Here is a 20,799-nt window from a genome sequence, read left to right as displayed (position 1 = left end):
TCTTGGATTCTGGAGCCTTTATGGGAACCAAAATTGAAAGCTAACTTTAAAGCAGAAACAGAAAGGGAAAATCACGAAGAAGGTGGATGGAGCTGGGACACATGACTTACGGGAAATTCACTGAGACACAGTGATACCAAAACAGCCTTCACTCTCTCACTCAGCACCTCCCATATGGCAGCTCCTGCGTGATTGTGGGGGAAGTCATGGAGAACACCAGTTCCTTCCCTTAACAATTTACACACCAACGGTGGGGCCGGGGGCGGGGGGGTGCGGTGGGTAAGGAACAAAGACAAATAAGGAAATAAGATTATTTCAGATTGCTAGGAAGGCATTTGTGATCAGAATGAAGAATGAGAAGGAACTAGTGTGTGAAGAGTCCAGGGGAAAGCTATCAGGAATAACAAGTACAAAGGCCCCGAGGTAGGAAAGAACTTGACACATCTGAGGAACAGAAAAGGGGTCAGTGTGCCCAGAGTGCGGACTGCAAGGAGAAAAGTGGTAGACATGAGGCTGGAACCAGGTTAGGCAGGGTCTGAAACCCCGGGAAGATCGTGGGTTGACTCTTCGTGAGACAGGAAGCCAAGGAAAGCATTTTGGGAAAACGTGTGCGCGTTTTGTGTGGACTTTGTATCCCTGGGAACTTGCTGAACGCGTTTATGAGTCCTAGGAGGGTTTTGTTTTTGTAGATTTCATGGCGTTTTCTACGCGACAATCATGTCGTCTGCAAACAGGGGCAGTTTTATTTCTTCGCTTCCAATGTATACTTTTATTTCTTTTTCCCGTCTTGCTGCAGTAGTTGAAACTTTCAGGATGAGGGCAGACATCCTTGCCTTGTTCTCAAATTTACAGGGAAAACAAACGCTTCATCGGTAAGTCTGATGTCAGCTATAGGATGTTTACAGATGTTCTTTACCACCTTGAGGTACTTCTCTTGTTTGCCTAGTTGGTCAAGTGCTTCCTTTTTGTCAACAGAGAGAACCACAGGATTCTTCTTTGTTAGCTTTTGATAGGACGGGGAACACTGACTGGGTTTTCAAATGTTGAGCCAAACTTGCACCTCTGGAAAAATGAGTAAACCCCACTTGGTCACGGCATACAATTCTTTTGTATACTGCTGTATTTGTTGTATTTTGCTGTATTTAGCAAACACTAATTGTTTGCTAAAAATTTTTGTGTCTTAGCTCATGAGAGACGTTGGCCTATAGTTTTCTTTTCGTACCGTCTTTATCTAAATTTGGCATCAAGGCACTGCTGGCTTCATAGCATGGGTTGGAGAGCATGCCCCTCTCTTCTATTTTCTGGCAGAGACTATGTAAAACTGATGTTAATTCTTGTTTAAAAGTTTGATAGAATTCTCCTGTGAAATCATCTGGGCCTAGAGAATTTATGTCAAATTTATGAGTGCAGTGCTGTTCATAATAGACTCGGTAGCTTTTGAGTGGAGACCAAACCGTGGAACAGCTTCCAGGCCCCCATCACCATGGGAGGACTAAGAAAACAGGTTTCTTGGGATCGAATCCACCACACCTAAAGTCCCAGTCCTGTTGAACTCCCGGGACTTTATGTCACCCTAACCTTGGCACTTGAGGTTTTCTCTGCCATCTCCACTTCAAAGGGAGAACAGAAGTGTGGACGAGAGCCCTAGCCGCCTGATCGCCTGGTAGGCTAAGCTTCAAAAAGAAATCGTACCTGCAGCCAAGCTGGCTTTGCTTCTCAACCCTGGGGCCACGATATACTCTTTTTCGTGGTGGTGTCACAACAATGCCCAGGCCCCGCCAGCCTCTCTCTTGGACAGAGAGGGCGGAGGTCCTCTGGTCCCAGGGGGCTGCGTTAATGGGACTCCACATGCTTCTTTCTGCTCTCTTACATCAGGGTTCAGTCAAACAACCTGGGCTCCCAGAATGACAGGGGCCCTGGGAGAAGACCTTATTCTATCCGGCTCCCAAGACTGTCCACAGCCTGAGAACAGCCCATCGTGACATTCCCTTGTTTGTTATCCTTAGTAAATTGTGGTTTCCGGTGTCTGCTTAATGGACCTCTCCTTCCCCAAGTTCTTCTTATTACTTCCGTATCATCCGTATCTTGGACAGTTGCCAAGTGTGACTCAGAGGCCTAGGACTGACCCCAGCAGACAGAGGAAGCCTGCTGGTTCCATTAAAGGACAGATGAGGCTGGCCTGTAGTAATTATGTAGCCGGGCAGTGAGGGAAGGTGCCAGCTCCAAAAATACCTACCCACTGAGGATCAGCCAGCACCGTGGCTGTGACCCTGTCTCAGTGAGCAATCATGTAGCTTGCTGCCTATGAGGGGCCCCCTGTAGGGCAGTCAGCTCCTGGAGTGAGGCAGTAGGTGACCTTCAATTGGTCCATGCTCAGCACAGACAGCTGCTGTCCACAGTGGGCAGAGGGGCGAAGAGACAAGAGCCAAGTTTCCAAAAGCCACATCTACGTGGATGGAAGGAAGGAAGGGATGAGCAAACTCATCTAACCAGGTCTGGAAATAACTAAAACGAAGTGCTAACCATCTGCCTCGTGAAAAGAATAAGGGGACTCTCATTGTACTGACACGAACCACTTTCTAACATACGTTGCTAGGAGATAAACACAAATCGCAAAACAGTTCACACACCCTACAAAGGAGCTTCACAGAGGAGCTCTGGATGTGGACCCGCAGATCTGACCCTTTGTCCTCGTGGCGTGGCCTCGGGCAAGTTATTTAAGTAAACCCTTTCTTGCCTCAGGGTTCCTCATCTGAAACAAAGAGCTGATAACACTACTGACCTTATCCTGTAAGTGCTACCGACATTAAGTACACGTGTGTTCACACTGGCGTGTTCACACTGGCACAGAACCTCTCTAGAACTGGTAAGAGCAGGTACCTCTGGGTACAGGAAGTGGATATCTGGGGATGGGAGGAAAAGGCAGACTTCTGTTTCGCTATTTCCCTCTCTGAGCCTTGGAATACCATACTGTGTGCATCTGTTGCTCGTTCAAAACAAATAGCAGGAACCTCAAATGAAGCCTTGGAGTTTTATACCAACTAGAGAAATGTACGAGAAGTGGGTAAGAAGGGCAGAGGAGGGATGGAAACTCTTAAATCTCAGAGCCAGGAGCGAAGGAGGGCTCGGAACAGGGAAATGAAGGGGAATGACAAAGCCCCCTGTCACACGGGGAGCGGGACATGTTTGCTGGGGCCCTGCGGGACTGAGGCATCAGAGCCTATGCTGAGCTGCAGATGTCCCAGGACCCCAGGTACGTACACGAGTCCTGGGTCTGCTGGCTTCCGGGGGTTGGTGAGGTGCAGGATAGAGACGTTCTCCTGCTTGTGTGGCAGGAATAGCTCTCCAGGGTGCCTCTAAGACCCCTCCAAAGGTAACTTATTTTATTTATTTATTGTCACCTTCCAGGAAAAAGGACACAGTTTGATTTATAAGGGTTTATAAATGAAGTGAACAAATTAACAGCCTATGAGATTTACACACTTTCCATGATGTACTACTATTATGTCCATTTTAGGATGAGAAAATGAAAGCTCAAAGTGGTTCGATAATTTTCCTAAGGTCACACAGCTTGGAAATGCCAGGGTCTGGTAGTTCCTCACAGCTCTTAGCAAAGTGGCTGCCAAAGAGCGGCCACAAATAGCTGAGCGCATAAAGAATGACAGAAGTGCCATCCATCAGAGGTCTGGCTAATAAACCACAAAAGCCATCCACAGAGGGCCGTAGGCCTTTTGGGCTGAGACTCTGGGGCAACTCCCGTCACAAGGCAGAGACTCGTTCCCACCTCTGGATTCTGGGCTGGCCCTGCGACCGCTCTGATGAACAGAATACAGCAGAAATGACGTTCAGGAGACGTCCAAGTTCAGGCATCAAGCTCGGCACCAGCCACTTCCTCTTGGGAGCCCAGCCACTGTGAAGAAGTCCAAGCAGGTTAGAGGCCCCGGGGAGCGAGGCCCTGGAGGATGAGGGACCCCAGCAGAACCGCCAGCAGAGACCAGCTGACCCACAGAGCTGGAGGAAATAGCACGCTGTTGTTTTAAACCAATAGATGGTAGGGTGGTTTGACGTGCAGTTAACAGAGCCAAGAAACAGCTCTTCTGCCGCCAGCAATACCCTTGGAGCAGCACACGCTTGCCTGGATGTTCCAAGGAGAGCCGGCCACGTCCCACCAGTGTCCCAGGCCCGGGCTGCGCTGGACAGGGAAGCAGGCCTCAGGTTCCACCCCACCGGGACCGTTCAGCCTCCTCTTTCACAGCGGTGGGGGTAGTGGCTCCCACTCGGGGTCTGAACAAGACCCACGGAGCGTCGTTTTGAGCCCCGCCCGCCTTTAGCCTGCGTGCCATAGGAGGGACCAAAAGCTGGAGGCGCCGAGGGAAACAGGGCAGCCGAGGAAGGCGGGCATGGTGGCTCTTTGGAGAAGGTTTCCCCTCTGGGGCACCAGCCCTGGCTCCACAGTGAGGTCAAGCGGGAGAGCAGAGTAAGCAAGCAAAGTGGGGACACTGAGGCAGAAGCCCCCCTCCCAACTCTTCCGGCTGTGTATCAGTTTCCTACTGCTGCTGTGACAAATTGCCCCCAACTTGGTGGCTTTAAACAACACGAGTGTATCATCTTACGGCGCTGGAGGTCAGAAGGCCAAGATGGTCTCAGAGGACTAAAACCAAGCCGGGGAGGTATGTACCGTCTGCAGGGTCTAGGGGGAGAGTCCGTGCCTTGACCGAAGCCGGAAACGGCTTCTAGAAGCTTGTGGCCACATCACTCCAGTTGCCGTGTCTACCATCACATCTTTTCTAGCCCTCCTGCCTTCTCATGAAGACCCTACGAGGACATCCACCCACCTCCCACTTAATCCATGTCAAGGATCTCAACTTATTCACATCTGCAAAGACTCTTTTGCCGTGTGAGGTAATATAATCGCAGGTGGCAAGAACTAGGACGTGGACATCTGTGGGGGGGTCACTCTTCTGCCGACCGACCGTGCGGTGAGAAGTCATTCATTCGCCCATTCCGTGGGTAGTTTTGAACACCTACAGCCGTGTACAAAGACTGTGTTGGATAGTGCTGGGGACGCAGCGGCTCCCAGGGCTGTGCATGCGCTAACTCATTCAATCTTCACGGGATCCCTACAAGGTGAAAGCTTTACCAGTATGAGTCTACAATACCACGGGGGAAACTGAGGCAAAGAACAGTTAGACAACCTGCCTGTGGTGACAGAGCTAATAAGTGGCAAAGAGCATCCATCAGGGCCCCAACCAGAAACAGATGAAACACTCAACTCAGGATAATCAAGGAGGCTTTATTTGCAATGAACTGTTTACAAAGGTATAGGAAGCGGTAGGGAAACCTCAAGGGGTTGTGCAGGAACCCCGGGTTAGAAGCAGGGAGCTGTCACCAGCCAGGGGAAACCTGGGAGGACAGTCACGTAAACACTGGCTCGAAAGAAGTGACCTTGGGACGAGGGGCACAGCCAGCCCGAGATGGACCTCACGGTGCCAGGGGAATAAATTCACTGAGCTTCTTCTCTCTCTTCCCCTGACCTCCTCGGGGGCTCCCCACTGGCCCCACCTGACCACAGCCAGAGGGTGAGAGAGGGTAGGATCAGCATGGAGAGTGGACCCAGAGGGAAACAGAAAACATCACGCCCCAGAACTAGGCGCATATGCTTTGAACATCCAACAGCCCAGCCTCTCATCTTACGGGTCCTGGTTCAGCCTGACCACAAGGCTCCTCATCTGGCAGGCCCCAGGCTCAGGGTGACATCAGGGCTTGATGACCTCATAGTATAGACCAACAGCCTGGAAACACTGGCCTTGGTAATCCTATCTCTGGGATTCTAGCCTAAGGAATGCTACAGCCCATAATACTTGGGATTCTCTTAATTCTCTGCTAGGGAGGGCTGACCCACTGCCCACAGCGTGCACACAGTCTTGGCCTTTGCCCCACTGAGCTCGGCCAGGAAACCCCAGGGGACAGACATCCTTGAAGACTGATGGCGAAAACTGATGTAAAAGGCCACAAACTAATCACCACCTTGGTATCAGGTAGGAACTCTTGATCGTCAGCAACGGGGAGCTGCCCCCTGTGAATGACTCAGGTGAGGTGGACCCTCCCAGGCCCCGCTATCCCGGTGGTGGGCTATGCAGGGGGAACCAGATGTGTGCCCAACAGAGGAGATCTGCCTGATCCCAGACTAAAACCAAAGTGCCTAACTGACCACTGCAAGGCTTCAGTGTCTGCCCTGCTCTCCCCAAATAGTTCTGGATGCCTTCTTCTCTCCTCCTTCATCCACTCAGTGCCATTAGCAAAAAGAAAAGTAAGCCAGTGGGCTGAGGCAAAGCAGGAAACAGAGGGAGACACCCCCCCCCCAGCCCCCGTCTCCCCCTGCTTTGGGGTCACTTGCCCTGGCTCCTCCTTGACGGACTCTCTGAGGACCACTCACTTGCTCAGACCAGTTGCCAATGACACGTCATATCCTCTGCTCTGTAATGTCCCATGTGGTACCGTTTTTATTTTAGTCTATTTCCCAAACACACCTCCCATCTTCCTAAAGGAGGCCTTGGGAACTCCCCCTTTTCCTTCTGTCCAATGACCCCTCCAAGCCATTTCCTCTGGAGGCTTCCGACTCCCCAGTATTTTGGGCTGAGTGATGTCTCCCCCCGCCTCCCAAATTCCTATGCGGAAGTCCCAGTTCCCAGTACCTCCCAGTGTGGCTGTGTTTGCAGGTGAGGTCTTTAAAGAGGTGCCCAAGTTCAAATGAGGCCGTTAGGGTGCCCCTAATCCAATCTGCTTGGTGTCCTTAGAAGAGGAAGTCAGGACACACAGAAAGACCCCAGGAATACGTGTCCACAGGAAGGCCACGTGGGGACATAGTGAGAAATCAGCCACTGGCAAGCTGAGGAGACAGGCCGCAGAAGAAGCCAAACCTTCCAACACCTTGGTGTCTGACATGCAGCTCCCAGAACTGTGAGAAGTAAATGTAAGCCCCCCTCCCCGACCCATGCCGCAGTGCTCTGTTGTGGTGACCCTAGCAGACCGACACACCCACCCACCCACCCACCCAAAGCAGAATAGACTTGTGCCCCCTGGCACGCCAGGCTTCAAGGAAATGTCTGCTGTGTCACCCCCCACACGTTGAGGTGGCTGTCCACTCACACGCCCACCTGCCCCGAGAGCCTGGGAGCTCCCCAAGAACCACGTCTAGGTCTCTGTTGTCTCACCCCATCCTAAATGGCGGGTGTCAGGAGGGGGTAACGGAGATGACACGTGTAAAGCCCTCCGTGTGGAGCCGCGAGGGCTCAGCGCCCAGTGCGTCTGGACCCCCGGGCCACCGCTCACCTGCTCATGCCCCCAGCCGGGCCACAACAGGTGCTCCTGAGGAACTGCTGAGCTGGGTTGAAAGACGGGCTGTGAGCAACTGAATATACACGCAGACAACGGCCAGACCGAACATAAAAACAGAACCGTGGCCCACAGCCTGCAGCACCCTGCCCAGAGAGCCAACCCACTAGCCACGGTAACCAGCTACGGAGGCTAGTCTGCTCCAGGTCCCACTTGCAGGGAGTCAGACTGCCATCTCTTCTGACGGTCCAGGAGGCCCTGTAACACTCCCATAACAACTGGCCCCAAACAGCCGGGACTTGACTACTGACAACGTCTCTGATTTTTATTCCAATTTCCAACTTAGGGCTAACTCCGGAAAGCCAAAATGCACCCTAACCAGTCATGTAGGATGCCCCCTGCAAGCTGGCCTGCCTCCAGCTTCGCCTTTTATCCTCTACAAAGCTTTCCCGCCCCTCCGCTGCCTTTGAGTCTCTCCTCGATGCCGCCCGCCAGCTGCTCACTCCCCTGCGGGAGCCGGCTCTGAATAAACAGCCTGTGCTTCTCATCCGGGGGCTCTTTGTGGATTTCCACAGGTGTCTCTCGCACACCCGGGGCCTGGAAGACCCCGGGCACAGTCCGGGAGCAGAATGACTTAAGTGAATGAGAGGAGGAAGTGGGGAGACAGGCACGCAGGAGAAGAGGGAACAACCGAAGAGCCAGAGTCCGACAATGAAACCCGCCACTCCACAGGGCGCACCTGCCCTTTGCGCGGATTCCATCTGTGCCACTGGCTTTCTCGGGTTTGGCTTCTTCCTTCTATAAAATGGGTGAAGGGTGTCAAGGGGACGCAAACCCGAGGAGGCCACGAGCCCAGCAGAAGCCACTCCCCGGGGCTCCCACAGGAGACAGTGTGGCAGGGAGGGAGGAAGCGGATGCCTTTCTCCCTGACACCAAGGCAGCCTGCCTTCTCAGTCAAGAGCCACGAACAGGGAAGGGGAAGCCGGCAGGCCTGGGGGAAGTTCAGCAGAGCCTATTCAAGTTTCCTCTTCACACATAAAAGGAGGGAACTTTTCTATTTAAAAGAGAAACTATATATAATAAAGGCTGGGGCTGGGAGCATCTCTTCAGGAGCCAGGAGCCAGGAGCCACTCTCGACTCCAGCCCCTCCCTGCCCCTGGTCACCAGCGCCACTGCCTTTGTGAAACCCAATTACTGGGCACATCGCAGCTTTTCCTTTGTAATCCAGGGTGGTGTGGGGGAGTCAGCAGCTGCCAGCCGCACAGAGGGGGTTCAAACTGCATCCTTCCACAGACTTCTGACCAGAAGGGTATTTTATGATAAATATATTTCCGCAGCTAAGCCACAAACACAATGGGTTCTAGCGCATTTCTCTGGCATGTGTCGCTGTGCCCCCTGGAGAGGGCTTATTTATTCATCTCACAAGGCAATGCCCAGTGTCAAGTCCTTTGAAAGCCCTTGCTTCCTGGCCCACCCACTGCCCACACCACTCGCCGGAAGAATTAAGTTTTCTTCCCATTGTTCCCAGCATGTTGTCCACGCCGGCATCATAGGACTTGGTGTGGTTGACAAGTCTGTTCTGTGACCCTGGGCTCCTTCCGGGAGGGAGCTGGTCTGCCAGTCTTTGTCTCCCAGCCTCCAGACACAGGTCTGGAATATGGCAGGTGCTCCGGGGAAGGTTCAAGGAAGGAAAGCACAAACGAACTCTCCTCTTACCCAAAGGAAGCACCCTTCCTGATTGCCCTTCCTGGAGGTCCCAGCCAACCCCCACCACCCATTTTCGATCCTTCCACCCTCCTCCGCAAAGCAACATCTCCAGGGGACCCTTGGGCTAATGCGGGAGGCCTGGAGAGGCAGCCCTGGCCTGCAAGGTGGACGACGTGGGGGTGCTGCTCCGAGATCCCCGATAAGCCTGAGTCTCCCTGGCCTTCCTTTTCTATCCATGAAATGAGATGGCAGAGACAGACCTCATATATTATGGGAGATTCTTCCAACTGATGGCCCATGGGCTAAAACTACTGTGCAAGGGTGTTTTATTGGCTTCCGTCTTATAGAACACCTGGTAAAAATTCACACAAAACCCGTATTTCTAGCTTCTACTGACAAAACCCCAACATCCTTATGGCATACCTGGCAGAGTGGAGAGGGGTACGTCTCCCACGGTCCCCACCACTCAAACCGCGACACTTAGTACTCGCACGCTAGTCTCTCAGGCACTGGCATGTATAACCCCTGACCCATGGCCTCAACCTTGGCTGCTGCCACTTCAGAATGACTGATGTAGGTTTTAAAAGATGCGTACAAGGCCCAGGCCCATACTCAGACATTCTGATTCAACTGGGCTGGGGGTAGAGCCAAGGCAACTGTGTTTGTAGAAAAGTTCCTCAGATGAGTCTAATTTCTGCCAGGGCTGACCACTGCGGCCGATGGGGCCTGCTGGCCGTGAGGGCCCGTCTCATCTGCGCAGAGAAGTGGCCCCCAGAAAATGAAGGATGGGACAGCCTGGTGAAAAGCACCCACAGTGCCTCCGGGGAACCGAGTCCTGCCCCAGGACGCCCCCCCCCCCCCCACCCAGCCGGTAGCCTATCCATGTCCTGCCTATAGCTGGCTGCTGAGCATTCTACAAGCTGCCTTCTGTCCCTGGGACCTGTTTGCCAGTTCACGCCTCCCTCTTGCCTCTGCCCGATGCCCCCACCTCTTCTAGGAGGCCTGAAATCAGCCGTGGGAGGTACGCTTTTGCTCATGTCCCTCCCGCTCCACCAGCATCTGACATATGGATTTCTCTAACCGGGCCCTTGGACCTTTTTCATGCCCCTGTCAGATAGAATTCCAGAAGGTGGGAATCACCTCTCCTATGCCTCCTGTGCCCTCCCTGGTTCTCCCACCCCTCGGCTCACTGAGCAGCAGCAGACTCTCACAGAAGGATGGGGGGGGGGTGCGGCACTGCACTGGCCACTGCATCCTGCGGGCCCACCCAGGGGAGCCGTTTCAAGAGACTCTACTATGCCCACCTGCTGGCCTCCTGCCCGTCATCCTGCCAGGCACCCTTGTCCACGGCCCTGTGTGGGCCCAGCAGAGGAAACACCAACATGCCCAGCATCTGTCACTCCTGAACCGGGAAAGCAGTGCTAGGCTGGGGAGGAGGACGGGGGCTCGTTCAAGTCTACTGAGAAATGACTACTTGTGGGTCTCAGGACCCCAAACACCCCAGTGGGCCCACACCCTTGACCATCAGTCAGTCTGATTCACAGCCAGCGAGAGGGAGGAGTGACACTTAGAGACTTCCAGGCTGCAGGCAGGACACAGGTCCATCCTCGAAGCCTCCCCTGGGGAATGATTTCCTGTCTGGCGGACCGGGGCCTACCTCGGAGCTGACAGAACGTGGTCATAAACTTGCTGGTGAGGGACTTGAGCTCGTTGTTGGCCAGCGTGATGAGCTGGATCTGGTCGGTGACATTCCGCAGGACCTTGTAGAGGCCAATGGGGAAAGCAACCAGCTTGCACTCGGCCAGATCTGCAGCCAAAGAACAAAGACAGAGGACAGTTGGCCACAGCTGCTCAGGGACTTGCCCTGAACCACAAGGCCCCAACCCTGCCTCTCCTCCCCAAGTCCTTTCCTCTCACTCGTCTCCCCTGTGCCAGCCTCGAAACCCTGCCCTCCCTCTTCCGAGAGCCTTCATCACCACGGGTCACACTTGTCCCTCTCCGGCACCCCGAACCTTTGGGTCTATTCAACACCTTGTCTAGTGGCATGGCCTATGAGCAGAAGGAGCAGCTCACGACCAGCACTTGTGGCAGCGTCCTTGAGCTCCTGTAGAATCCTCCTGGAATCACCAAAGACTCCACAGTGAAGCTGCAGTCTTCACACTACTTTCCCACCATCTTCTTTGAAAACAGGCGATTCACACAGACTTTGTGGTCTGACCTTCTCCCCAGCCCTGTCACTCTGAAGGCAAGCATGCGCAAGAGGCAGCCGGGAAGTCGCTGTGGAGAACAGTCTGGCAGTTTCCCAAATGGTAAAACCTGCAGTCACCACACGACCCGGCCAGCCATTCCGCTCCTAGGTCTACACCGGAGAGAAATGAAAACATATGTCCACACAAAACACGTCGCACGGGAACACTCGCGGGCAGCATTATTCACAACAGCCCCGAAGTGCACACAACCCAAATGTCCATCAACAGATGAATGGATAAGCAAAATGTGGTATTATCCAGAAACAAGAATATTGTTTGGCAATAAAAAGTCGCGAAGTACCAATATATGCTATGGCGTGGGTAAACCTTGAAAACGTTACACTAAGTGAAAGAAGCAGTCACAAACGATCACACGCTTGATGAGGCCATTTACATGAACTGTCTGCAACAGGCTAGTGTATAGACACGGAAAGGAGGGCAGTGGTTGCCCAGGGCTGGGGGTCCTGGGGGGGTGGGGGGCAACCTAGGGCTGGGGGTTCTAAAACTGGACTGTAATGACAGCTGCACAACTCTGTGGATATACAAAAGCCGCTGAATTGTACCCTTTAAATGGGTGAACTGTATGGTGTGTGAGTTCTTTCCCAATAAAGCAATTTTTTAGGTACCTACATTTTAAAAAGGGAGGCACTGAAAGCATGGAAGCTCAGAAATTAGGCTCTCCAGCTCACCTAAGTCACTCAAATTCCCTGAGCCCCAGTTTCCTCATCTATGGAACAGGGGTCTTTTCATCCACCTGGCAGAGCTGTCAGGAAAATTAAGTATAAAAAGTACTAAGTGTGGTGACATAGTACCAGGCAGGTGCACAGTGAGGATGCTGCTTCTCTGCACCTCCTCCAGTCTACCCTCCCCTTCCTCTAGCCAAATCCTCTCTAGGCTTCAAGGCCAGCCCCATCCCACCTCTTCGGAAATCTGCCCGGATCACCCCCGTGACTGGGGATCGCCCTCCCACCTCTGAACCCCAGGAGCAACACCCAACTCAGACAGCACTGTCCCATGTCTCTGCAAACTCTTGTCTTGTCCCCAAAGAGGCCAGACACCCCCAGGCCCCTAAGGCTCTAAAGATTGCTCCAAAATAAATATGCAAAATTCAACTAATATTCCTACATGCCAGCAATAAAATATAGTTTTTAAAGAGCCCATTCTGAACAGCAACAATAATGCGAAGTCTATCAAAATAATCATAATTGAAGCCCTTCTCCCTCATCTGCCTCACAGACTCTCTACTCTCGCTCTAAGAGCAGCTCAAATGTCACCTCCTCCAAGAAGCCTTCTCTGGCTGCTCTAAGCAGTTAGTTGCTCCAGCCTCTGAGTCTCACAGAGCACGAATGGGACCTCTTCATCCTGATTGTGTTCACCTCTCTCTTTGTGTCTGCTTTCCCACTGGACCAGGAAGACCTCCAGAGCACAGGGCCAGCAGTGCCCAGCAGGCTCGGAGGGCAAGGCAGGGGTACTGGTGACCTCACTGAGCTGGTCTGAGAAAAGAAAGGGGACAGGTGGGGTAAGGGCAGAAGTCCAGATGGCTGAGGATCTGCAGGAGTCCTCTGCAGGGCATCCTGGTAAGAAGTGCCTTTACTGCTTCCCCTGGTCCAGGGTTGTGCCAGGTGCCTCTAGCCCTGCCGCCATCCAGTGTCAGGGCCGGCCCTTACGTCAGCTGGTAGGGCTGGCAGAAGAGAGTGAGAGGTCCTGGCAGGGAGGAATGAATCCCCATGAGTCAGGCTTTCCGTCCAGGGAGACCAAGGTCTGGAAATGGACTGGCTCTGTAGGCTCAAAGTTTAGGGCAAGCTGGGGATTCTAGAAAGGGCAAACACTTCCAAACAAGGAGTACCCTAGTGCTTCGTGCCAGATGCGCAAAGGGCTAGAAAGGAGTCTTTGTTGTGCCTGTAAATCCAACAGCCCCTTTGGGTAAAAGCGACAGATCTCATTCAAGCTAGAAGCAACATCAAGGAAAACGTCAGAGGCTTTCCCTTTAAAACGAAGAGCAAAGTAAGGACGCCTTCCCACACCAGTATCCCTGAATATGGTCTTGGAAGTTCTGGCCAAAGAAACAGAAAACAAACACTGGAAACAGAAGGATTATTATGTGCACATGAAATGGCCGCATAACCTCCAAAAACCAAAGTAGGCATCTGACAAACTATGCAAATGAAAAAAAGTCTCAGCGAAATGGCTCATCAAAATAAAAGCACAAGATTCAGTAATATTCCCATATGCCAGCAATAAAATATAATTTTTTTTTTTTTTTTTTTTTAAATTTTTTTTTTCAACGTTTATTTATTTTCGGGACAGAGAGAGACAGAGCATGAACGGGGGAGGGGCAGAGAGAGAGGGAGACACAGAATCGGAAACAGGCTCCAGGCTCTGAGCCATCAGCCCAGAGCCCGACACGGGGCTCGAACTCATGGACCGCGAGATCGTGACCTGGCTGAAGTCGGACGCTTAACCGACTGCGCCACCCAGGCGCCCCAATAAAATATAATTTTTAAGGATCCTATTTCAAATAGCAATAATAATATAGAATATATAGAGATAATCAGAATGGAAAATGTATCTGACCAACATTAATAAAAGTATAAAAGTTCACAAAGGTATCTTTAAAAATAGATTTGTATGTGAAGATACAGAACATGCTCGTTAACGACCAACAACTGAAATGAGATTTTTTTTTTTCCAGAAATCAGTTTATAGATTGTTTCATGTAATTCCTGCTCAAAAGTCATAAATTTTTTTTAACTTTAAAATCCAAAACCACTTTTTGGGGTGCCTGGGTGGCTCAGTTGGTTAAGCATCTGACATCAGCTCAGGTCATGATCTCATGGCTTGTGAGTTCGAGACCCGCATTGGGCTCTGTGTTGACAGCTCGGAGCCTAGAGCCTGCTTCGGATTCTGTGTCTCCCTCTCTCTCTCTGCCCCTCCCTCACTCATGTTCTTTCTCTCTCTCTCTCAAGAATAAATAAACATCAAAAAAAATTTTTTTAATCCAAAACCGTTTTTTGAAATGGTTTAAATTTCATCTAGGGGAATAAGCAAGCAAGTTCTCCCTAAAAAAGAAGAAGATAGAGCATAACCAGTATTATAAGGCTACCATAATTAAACAGAGGACAACAACCTCCCTACACCATACACAAAAATAAACTCAAAATGGGCAAAAGACCTAAACATAAGACAGGAAGCCATCAAAATCCTCGAGGAGAAAACAGGCAACAACTTCTGTGACCTCGACTGCAGAAACTTCTTACACTTGTCTCCAGAGGCAAGGGAAACCAAAGCAAAAATTAACGATTGGGACTTCATCAAGATAAAAAGCAAAGGAAACAATCAACAAAACTAAAAGGCAACCAAAATGGGAAGATGATACTTGCAAATAACATATCAGATAAAGGGTTAATATCCAAAATCTATAAAGAACTTATCAAACTCAATACCCCAAAAACAAACAACCCAGTGAAGAAATGGGCAGAAGACACGAATAGACACTTTTCCAAAGAAGATATCCAGATGGCTAGCAGACGCATGAAAAGATGCTCAACATCACTCACCATCAGGCAAATACAAATCAAAACCACAATGAGATACCACCTCACACCTGTCAGAATGGCTAACATGAACAACTCAGGCAACAACAGATGTTGGCGAGGATGCGGAGAAAGAGGATCTCTTTTGCACTGCGGGTGGGAATGCAAACTGGTGCAGCCACTCTGGGAAACCGTATGGAGGTTCCTCAAAAGGTTAAAAATAGACTACCCTATGACCCAGCAATTGCACTGCTAGGTATTTAACCAAAGGATACAAAAATGCTGATTCGAAGAGACACATATACCCCAATGTTTATAGGAGTGCTATCGACAATAGCCAAATATGAAAAGAGCCCAAATATCCATCGAATGATGAATAAAGAAAAGGTGGTACGTATGTATGTATGTGTGTGTATACACATATACATATACATATATACATGTGTATACATATATATGTGTGTGTATACACACACACACACACAATGGAATATTTGATGAAAAAGAATGAAATCTTGGGGTGTCTGGGTGGCTCAGTTTGTTGAGAGTCCAACTTCGGCTCAGGTCATGATCTCACAGTTCATGAGTCTGAGTCCCACATCGGGCCTACTGCTGTCAGCACAGAGCCGGTTTTGAATCCTCTGTCCCCCTCTCCCTCTGCTTTTCTCTCTCTCTCTCTCTCTCTCTCTCTCTCTCTCTCTCTCAAAAAATAAACATTAAAAAAGAAAAAGAATGAGGGGTGCCTGGGTGGCTCAGTCAGTTAAGCATTCAACTTCAGCTCAGGTCATGACCTTGTGGTTCGTGGGTTTGGACCCCACATCAGGCTCTGTTGACAGCTCAGAGCCTGAAGCCTGTTTCGGATTCTGTGTCTCCCTCTCTCTCTGTCCCTCCCCAGATTGTGCTCTCTTTCTCTCAAAAATAAATAAACATTAAAAAAATTTTTTTAAATGAAATCTTGCCATTCGCAACTATGTGGATGGAACTGGAATGTATTATGCTAAGTGAAATAAGTTAGTCAGAGAAAGACAAAATACCATATGATTTCACTCATATGTGGAATTTAAGAAACACAACAGATGAACAGAGGGGAAAGGAAGGAAAAATTAGATAAAAACAGAGAGGGAGGCAAACCATAAGAGACTCTTAAATACAGAGGACAAACTGAGGGTTGCTGGAGGGGAGGTGGCTGGGGGCATGGGCTAAATTTAGGGTGATGGGCACTGATGAGGATACTTGTTGGGATGAGCACTGGGTGTTCTATGTAAGTGATGAATCACTAAATTCTACTCCTGAAACCACTATTACACTATATGTTAACTAACTTGAATTTAAATAAAATTATAAAGCACAAAGAAAAATAGATTATAGAAAGAAAATAGTCCAGAAAATGTAGTCCATAAATAATATGTCATGATTTAATAAGTGCCAAAGAAGGCCTCACAAATAAATTGGGGAATGGGAGGATTAATAACTGATATCAGAATAACCAGTTAATCGTTCTGGGAAGGGGCACCTGGGTGGCTCAGTCGGTTAAGCGTCCGACTTCAGTTCAGGTCATGATCTCACGGTTCATGAGTTCGAGCCCTGAGTCCAGCTCTGTGCTGACAGCTCAGAGCTTGGAGCCTGCTTCGGATTCTGTGTCTCCCTCTCTCACTCTGCCTCCTCCCCCACTCAGACTCTGTCTCTCTCTCAAAAATATTTATTTAAAAATTTAAAAAAAAAAACAAAAAAAAAAAACTTACAAAAAAAATAGTTCTGGGAAAACAAAATAGAGACTCTCGATTAACCTAAGAATCAAAGTAAACTCTACAGAGAATTACACTTGAAATATTTTTTGAAATCAAACAACAAAAACAATCAGAAGTAAACAGAACTTAATATTTATACAACCTCTGAAGTGGAGATGATTTTCTAAACCTAGGAGCCATAAAAGAGTCACAAAGATCAACTAATCTAACTGTATAAAACATACAGAACGGCCGGATACTTAAAAAAATAAGACAGACTGTGAAAAGGATCTATAAGTAGAATAAAGATTTATCTTTAGGGGCGTCTGGGTGGCTCAGTTGAAAGAGAACATGACTCTTGATCTTAAGGTCATGAGTTCAAGCCCCACCACGCTGGGTGTAGAGATTATGTAAATAAATAAAAAAAACTTTAGAGGCGCCTGGGTGGCTCAGCCAGCTCAGCTGGTTGAGCGGTTAGGTTAAGCGTCTGACTTCAACTCAGGCCATGCATAATCTCATGGTTCGTGGGTTCGAGCCCCTCGTTGGGCTCTGTGCTGACAGCTCAGAGCCTGGAGCCTGCTTTGGATCCTATGTCTCTCTCTGTCTCTGTCCTTCCCCGCTCATGCCATTTCTCTCTCTCAAAAAAAATTTATCTTTATTTAAATAAATTTATCTTTATTAAAAAGATAATGATCTATCTATAAATTATTTATCTTTAAAAAAAAAGTTATATTATTTAAAATTCTCAATGTAATTCAATTTAAAAAATTAAGACCACCAAAGAGAGAGATAAGAAAAGAATATAAGATGTTAACAAGGGGTGAGGGGGGCGAGGGGAATATAATTAGTAAACAGATAAACCTATGGCTTTTGAAATGCATTGCCAAACTGCTTTCCAGAGTATTTATGCCAATGAATACACATTCTGCCCAATAAGTAAATGGATCATTAAAAAAAAATCTTTGCTAATATTAACAGGGGACATGACATCCCTTGCTTTAATCAACTCTTTCAATAATGAGACTGATTATCATTCATGGTTAATTAACCATTCCTATCTCCCTTGTGGCAAGGCTTGCTCACGTCTCTTGCTATTTTTCTATTTGGAGTTCTTGCATTCCAACCCCTACCTCCCAAAATGTTGCTAGAGCTTTTTTTTAAAAAAAAAAAATTTTTTTTTTTACACTTATTTATTTTTGATAGAGACGGAGCACAAGTGGGGGAGGGGCAGAGAGAAGGAGGCACAGAATCGGAAGCAGGTTCCAGGCTCTGAGCTGTCAGCACAGAGCCCGGCGCAGGGCTCAAACTCACACACCTCGAGATCATAACCTGAGCCGAAGTCAGACGCCTAACCGACTGAGCCACCCAGGCGCCCCAAGCTTCTTAAAGAGTATTATCAACCTATGTTCATTCATGGTTTTTCTTGTTTAATGGTTCAAGGTGTGGCATATAAAAAAACAGCTATTTATTTATTTATTTATTTATTTATTTATTTATTTATTTAGAGCATGAGTGGGGGAGGGGTGGGGAGAGAGAGAGAATTCCAAAAAGGCTCCGCACTGTCAGCACAGAGCCAGATGTGGGCTTGATCTCACAAATCATGAGATCGTGACCTGAGCCGAAGTCAGACACTCAACCGACTGAGCCACCTAGGTGCCCCTCAAGTTATACCATTTTCAAAAGCAAAATAAAAAAAATTATATGTGCACTGTAATACGTGTAAAACTAGGTAAAAAAAAAAAAAAAAAAAAAAAAAAGGTACATATGCCTGGGAAATAAGATCAAAAGGAAAATAACCAGAATGTTCAACAGCAATGACAAAGGATTGGAGCAATTTATTACTACTTATAGTCCTGCTGCTTGTTTTAGCTAAAATAAGCAAAGTACCACTATATATTTAAATAGAAATATTTTTCAAGTATATATAGTGATAATTTACTTTTAAAACAGAAAATTTATTTATTATAAAAATACCTTTTATTGGAAAAAAAAAAAAAACTTGGCAAATTCAAGTATAAACTGAGGGCAGCCAGCTCCTCATCAGTAAGAGAAACAAGAAAGCTCCATAAAAGAAAGAAATTCTGTACTGGATTTTACTGGATTGGAGATGGAACTGTACTGGATATGAGATGGAACTTTCGGGGCTCAGGCACCGAGAATCAATTGTGCAATGCACCCCCGCTCCCCACAGTGGTGAGAGAGTGTTCACGATGCATGCGGAAGAAACATAAAGCCACAAGGTCATTCAAGTTACTTCCAAGGGTCCTCATAGCAGCTGTCTTCCCCAAGTACATCAGCCCAGAAATGTCCAGTCCCACAACCTCCTTCCTCCCACCTGGGCTACCCACACACCATTCCAACCTCACACCCCCTTTCCAGTCTCCAATTCAAGTAACACGGGCCTGTGCAGCCTCCTCTGGACAACCAGCCAAAGTCACAGAAGCATATGGCCACCACATCTGAAGGGTGCCAAGGGGGCCTGGAATATATCCACACCTGCTGCTTTCATTTACTCTCCCAAGTAGCCCTACTGTGTGCCAGGCAGTGCTCTGCACTGTACCTAGTGACTTCCCTAGGATCTTTTTCGTTCTCAGGGATGTTCCATCCATCCTCTGACCGCAGAACTGCCCACCAGTGGCTGGTGCAAACATGCCCGCCCCATCCAGGCCACATCACCAGCCACTAACACTGCATGGGGACTCTAATCCCTGCTGAGAGGACAGGTCCACGATCTCGGGAACAGTTCTCTGTGGTCCCTGGGAAAAACATACGGAGATCCAGGTCCCAGACATGCTGAAGCAGATCTCAGCCTTGCCCAGTCATCTTCCTATCTGTGCACAAGGAGCAATATACTTCATGTTCGTTCCTTGGGGGTGGGGCTAACAATAACCATAGATAGTACCGCTTACTATTTCACACATGCTAGGCTCTAAGAACTATCTCCTCTCTATACACATGAGGAAACTGCAATTAAGTGACTTGGCCAAGGTCATACAGCTAAAAGGGAAGTAAGATTTAAGTTTATTTATTTATTTTGAGAGAGACAGAGAGAGCAAGTGGGGAGGGGCAGAGGGAGAGGAGAGAGAGAATCCCACGCAGACTCCATGCTGTCAGTGCAGGGCCCGATACGGGGCTCGATCTCATGAACCGTGAGATCATGACCTGAGCCTAAATCAAGACTTGGATGTTCAACCTACTGAGCCACCCAGGAACCCCAGGGGAGTAAGATTTGGATAGTTAGGCTGTTCCAGAAGCCCTGGGTCCTAACCAATCTACTACCCTACCCCCTTGAGTTAAGAAGTACCTAGGTACCTGCCTGTAGGCCGAGCCAAAGAAAGGGGAGTCTATGCAGAGCATCTCAAAGGGAAACCGGGGCCTTCCCTAAAAGAAATCCTACAGATCTTTGTAGTTCAGAGCCTGTGATTCTGGGGACAGAGGCCAGTCATCTTTTGTTCTCAGGAAATTCATCTCAGGTCTAATTCAGAGGATGGGCACCATCTATCCCCGTTACACATGTCTACAGTAGAGAAAAGCGTCCTTAGCTGGCCCAGAGGACACAGCAAGCATACGGCTAGGAGTCAGGTCTCACCTAAGGGAGGGGGTACCCCACCCAGGAAAGGGAAGACCCAGACTGGAGACAGGTGAGTAATCCTCAGGAAGCCACGGGATGTCTTCAAGAAGGGGGTCCCATCCTCTATGAATCCTCAGAGCTGACAGTACAGGAATAGTGCACCAGTCGTAAAGAAAAGGCTCCCACGTGAGGAAGTGAGTGCCACATGCTGGGGTATGATCAAGCACTCACCGCACAGAGGATTCGTGAACCACATGGAGGCCAGGGGATCTCACAGATCTCATTTTCACTCAACTCAACCAAACAAACATAGCTAACATCACTGAGTGTTTAGTATGTGCCAGAAACGTAATAGGCACTTTTCATATATGAACTCATTAAATTCTCGTAACAACCATGAGCTATCCTCACAGGTGGAAAGTGAGGCCCGTGTTGACAGTAAATTGCCCAAGGTCATTTTGGCAAGGTACTGAAGGACAAAGAATGTGAATGCGAAGATTCCAGTAGGGTGACCAACTTGTCCTGGTTTGCCCAGAACATTCCCAATGTTGGCACTGAAAGCCCTGCATGCTGGGGGATCGTTCTGCAGTCCGGGCCATTCAGGAGAGTTGGTCACCCTTGATTCAGGCTGGATGCTAATGGATGAGAGATTATGAGAGCCAGAGAGGAAAGAGGGA

General features: G+C 49.0%; 1 protein-coding gene across 3 annotated transcripts in view; it reads right to left on the bottom strand.

Moving 5' to 3' along the window:
* LRRC20 (leucine rich repeat containing 20) overlaps positions 1–20,799 on the bottom strand; it is an 86,001-nt gene that overhangs the window by 34,185 nt on the left and 31,017 nt on the right. For 2 of the 3 annotated variants that reach the window (XM_030335060.1, XM_030335064.1), the window contains exon 3: positions 10,700–10,849. The exons of the other annotated variant lie outside the window; for it this stretch is intronic. In XM_030335060.1, coding sequence (XP_030190920.1) covers positions 10,700–10,849 — 150 coding nt within the window. The remainder of the gene's footprint in view (positions 1–10,699; positions 10,850–20,799) is intronic. 3 annotated transcript variants of the gene reach the window in all.

The sequence above is a fragment of the Lynx canadensis genome, chromosome D2 (genome assembly GCF_007474595.2).
Source record: "Lynx canadensis isolate LIC74 chromosome D2, mLynCan4.pri.v2, whole genome shotgun sequence".
Taxonomy (NCBI): domain Eukaryota; kingdom Metazoa; phylum Chordata; class Mammalia; order Carnivora; family Felidae; genus Lynx; species Lynx canadensis.
Note: the sequence above shows the minus strand (reverse complement) of the source record. Positions and strands in the feature narration are given on the sequence as shown.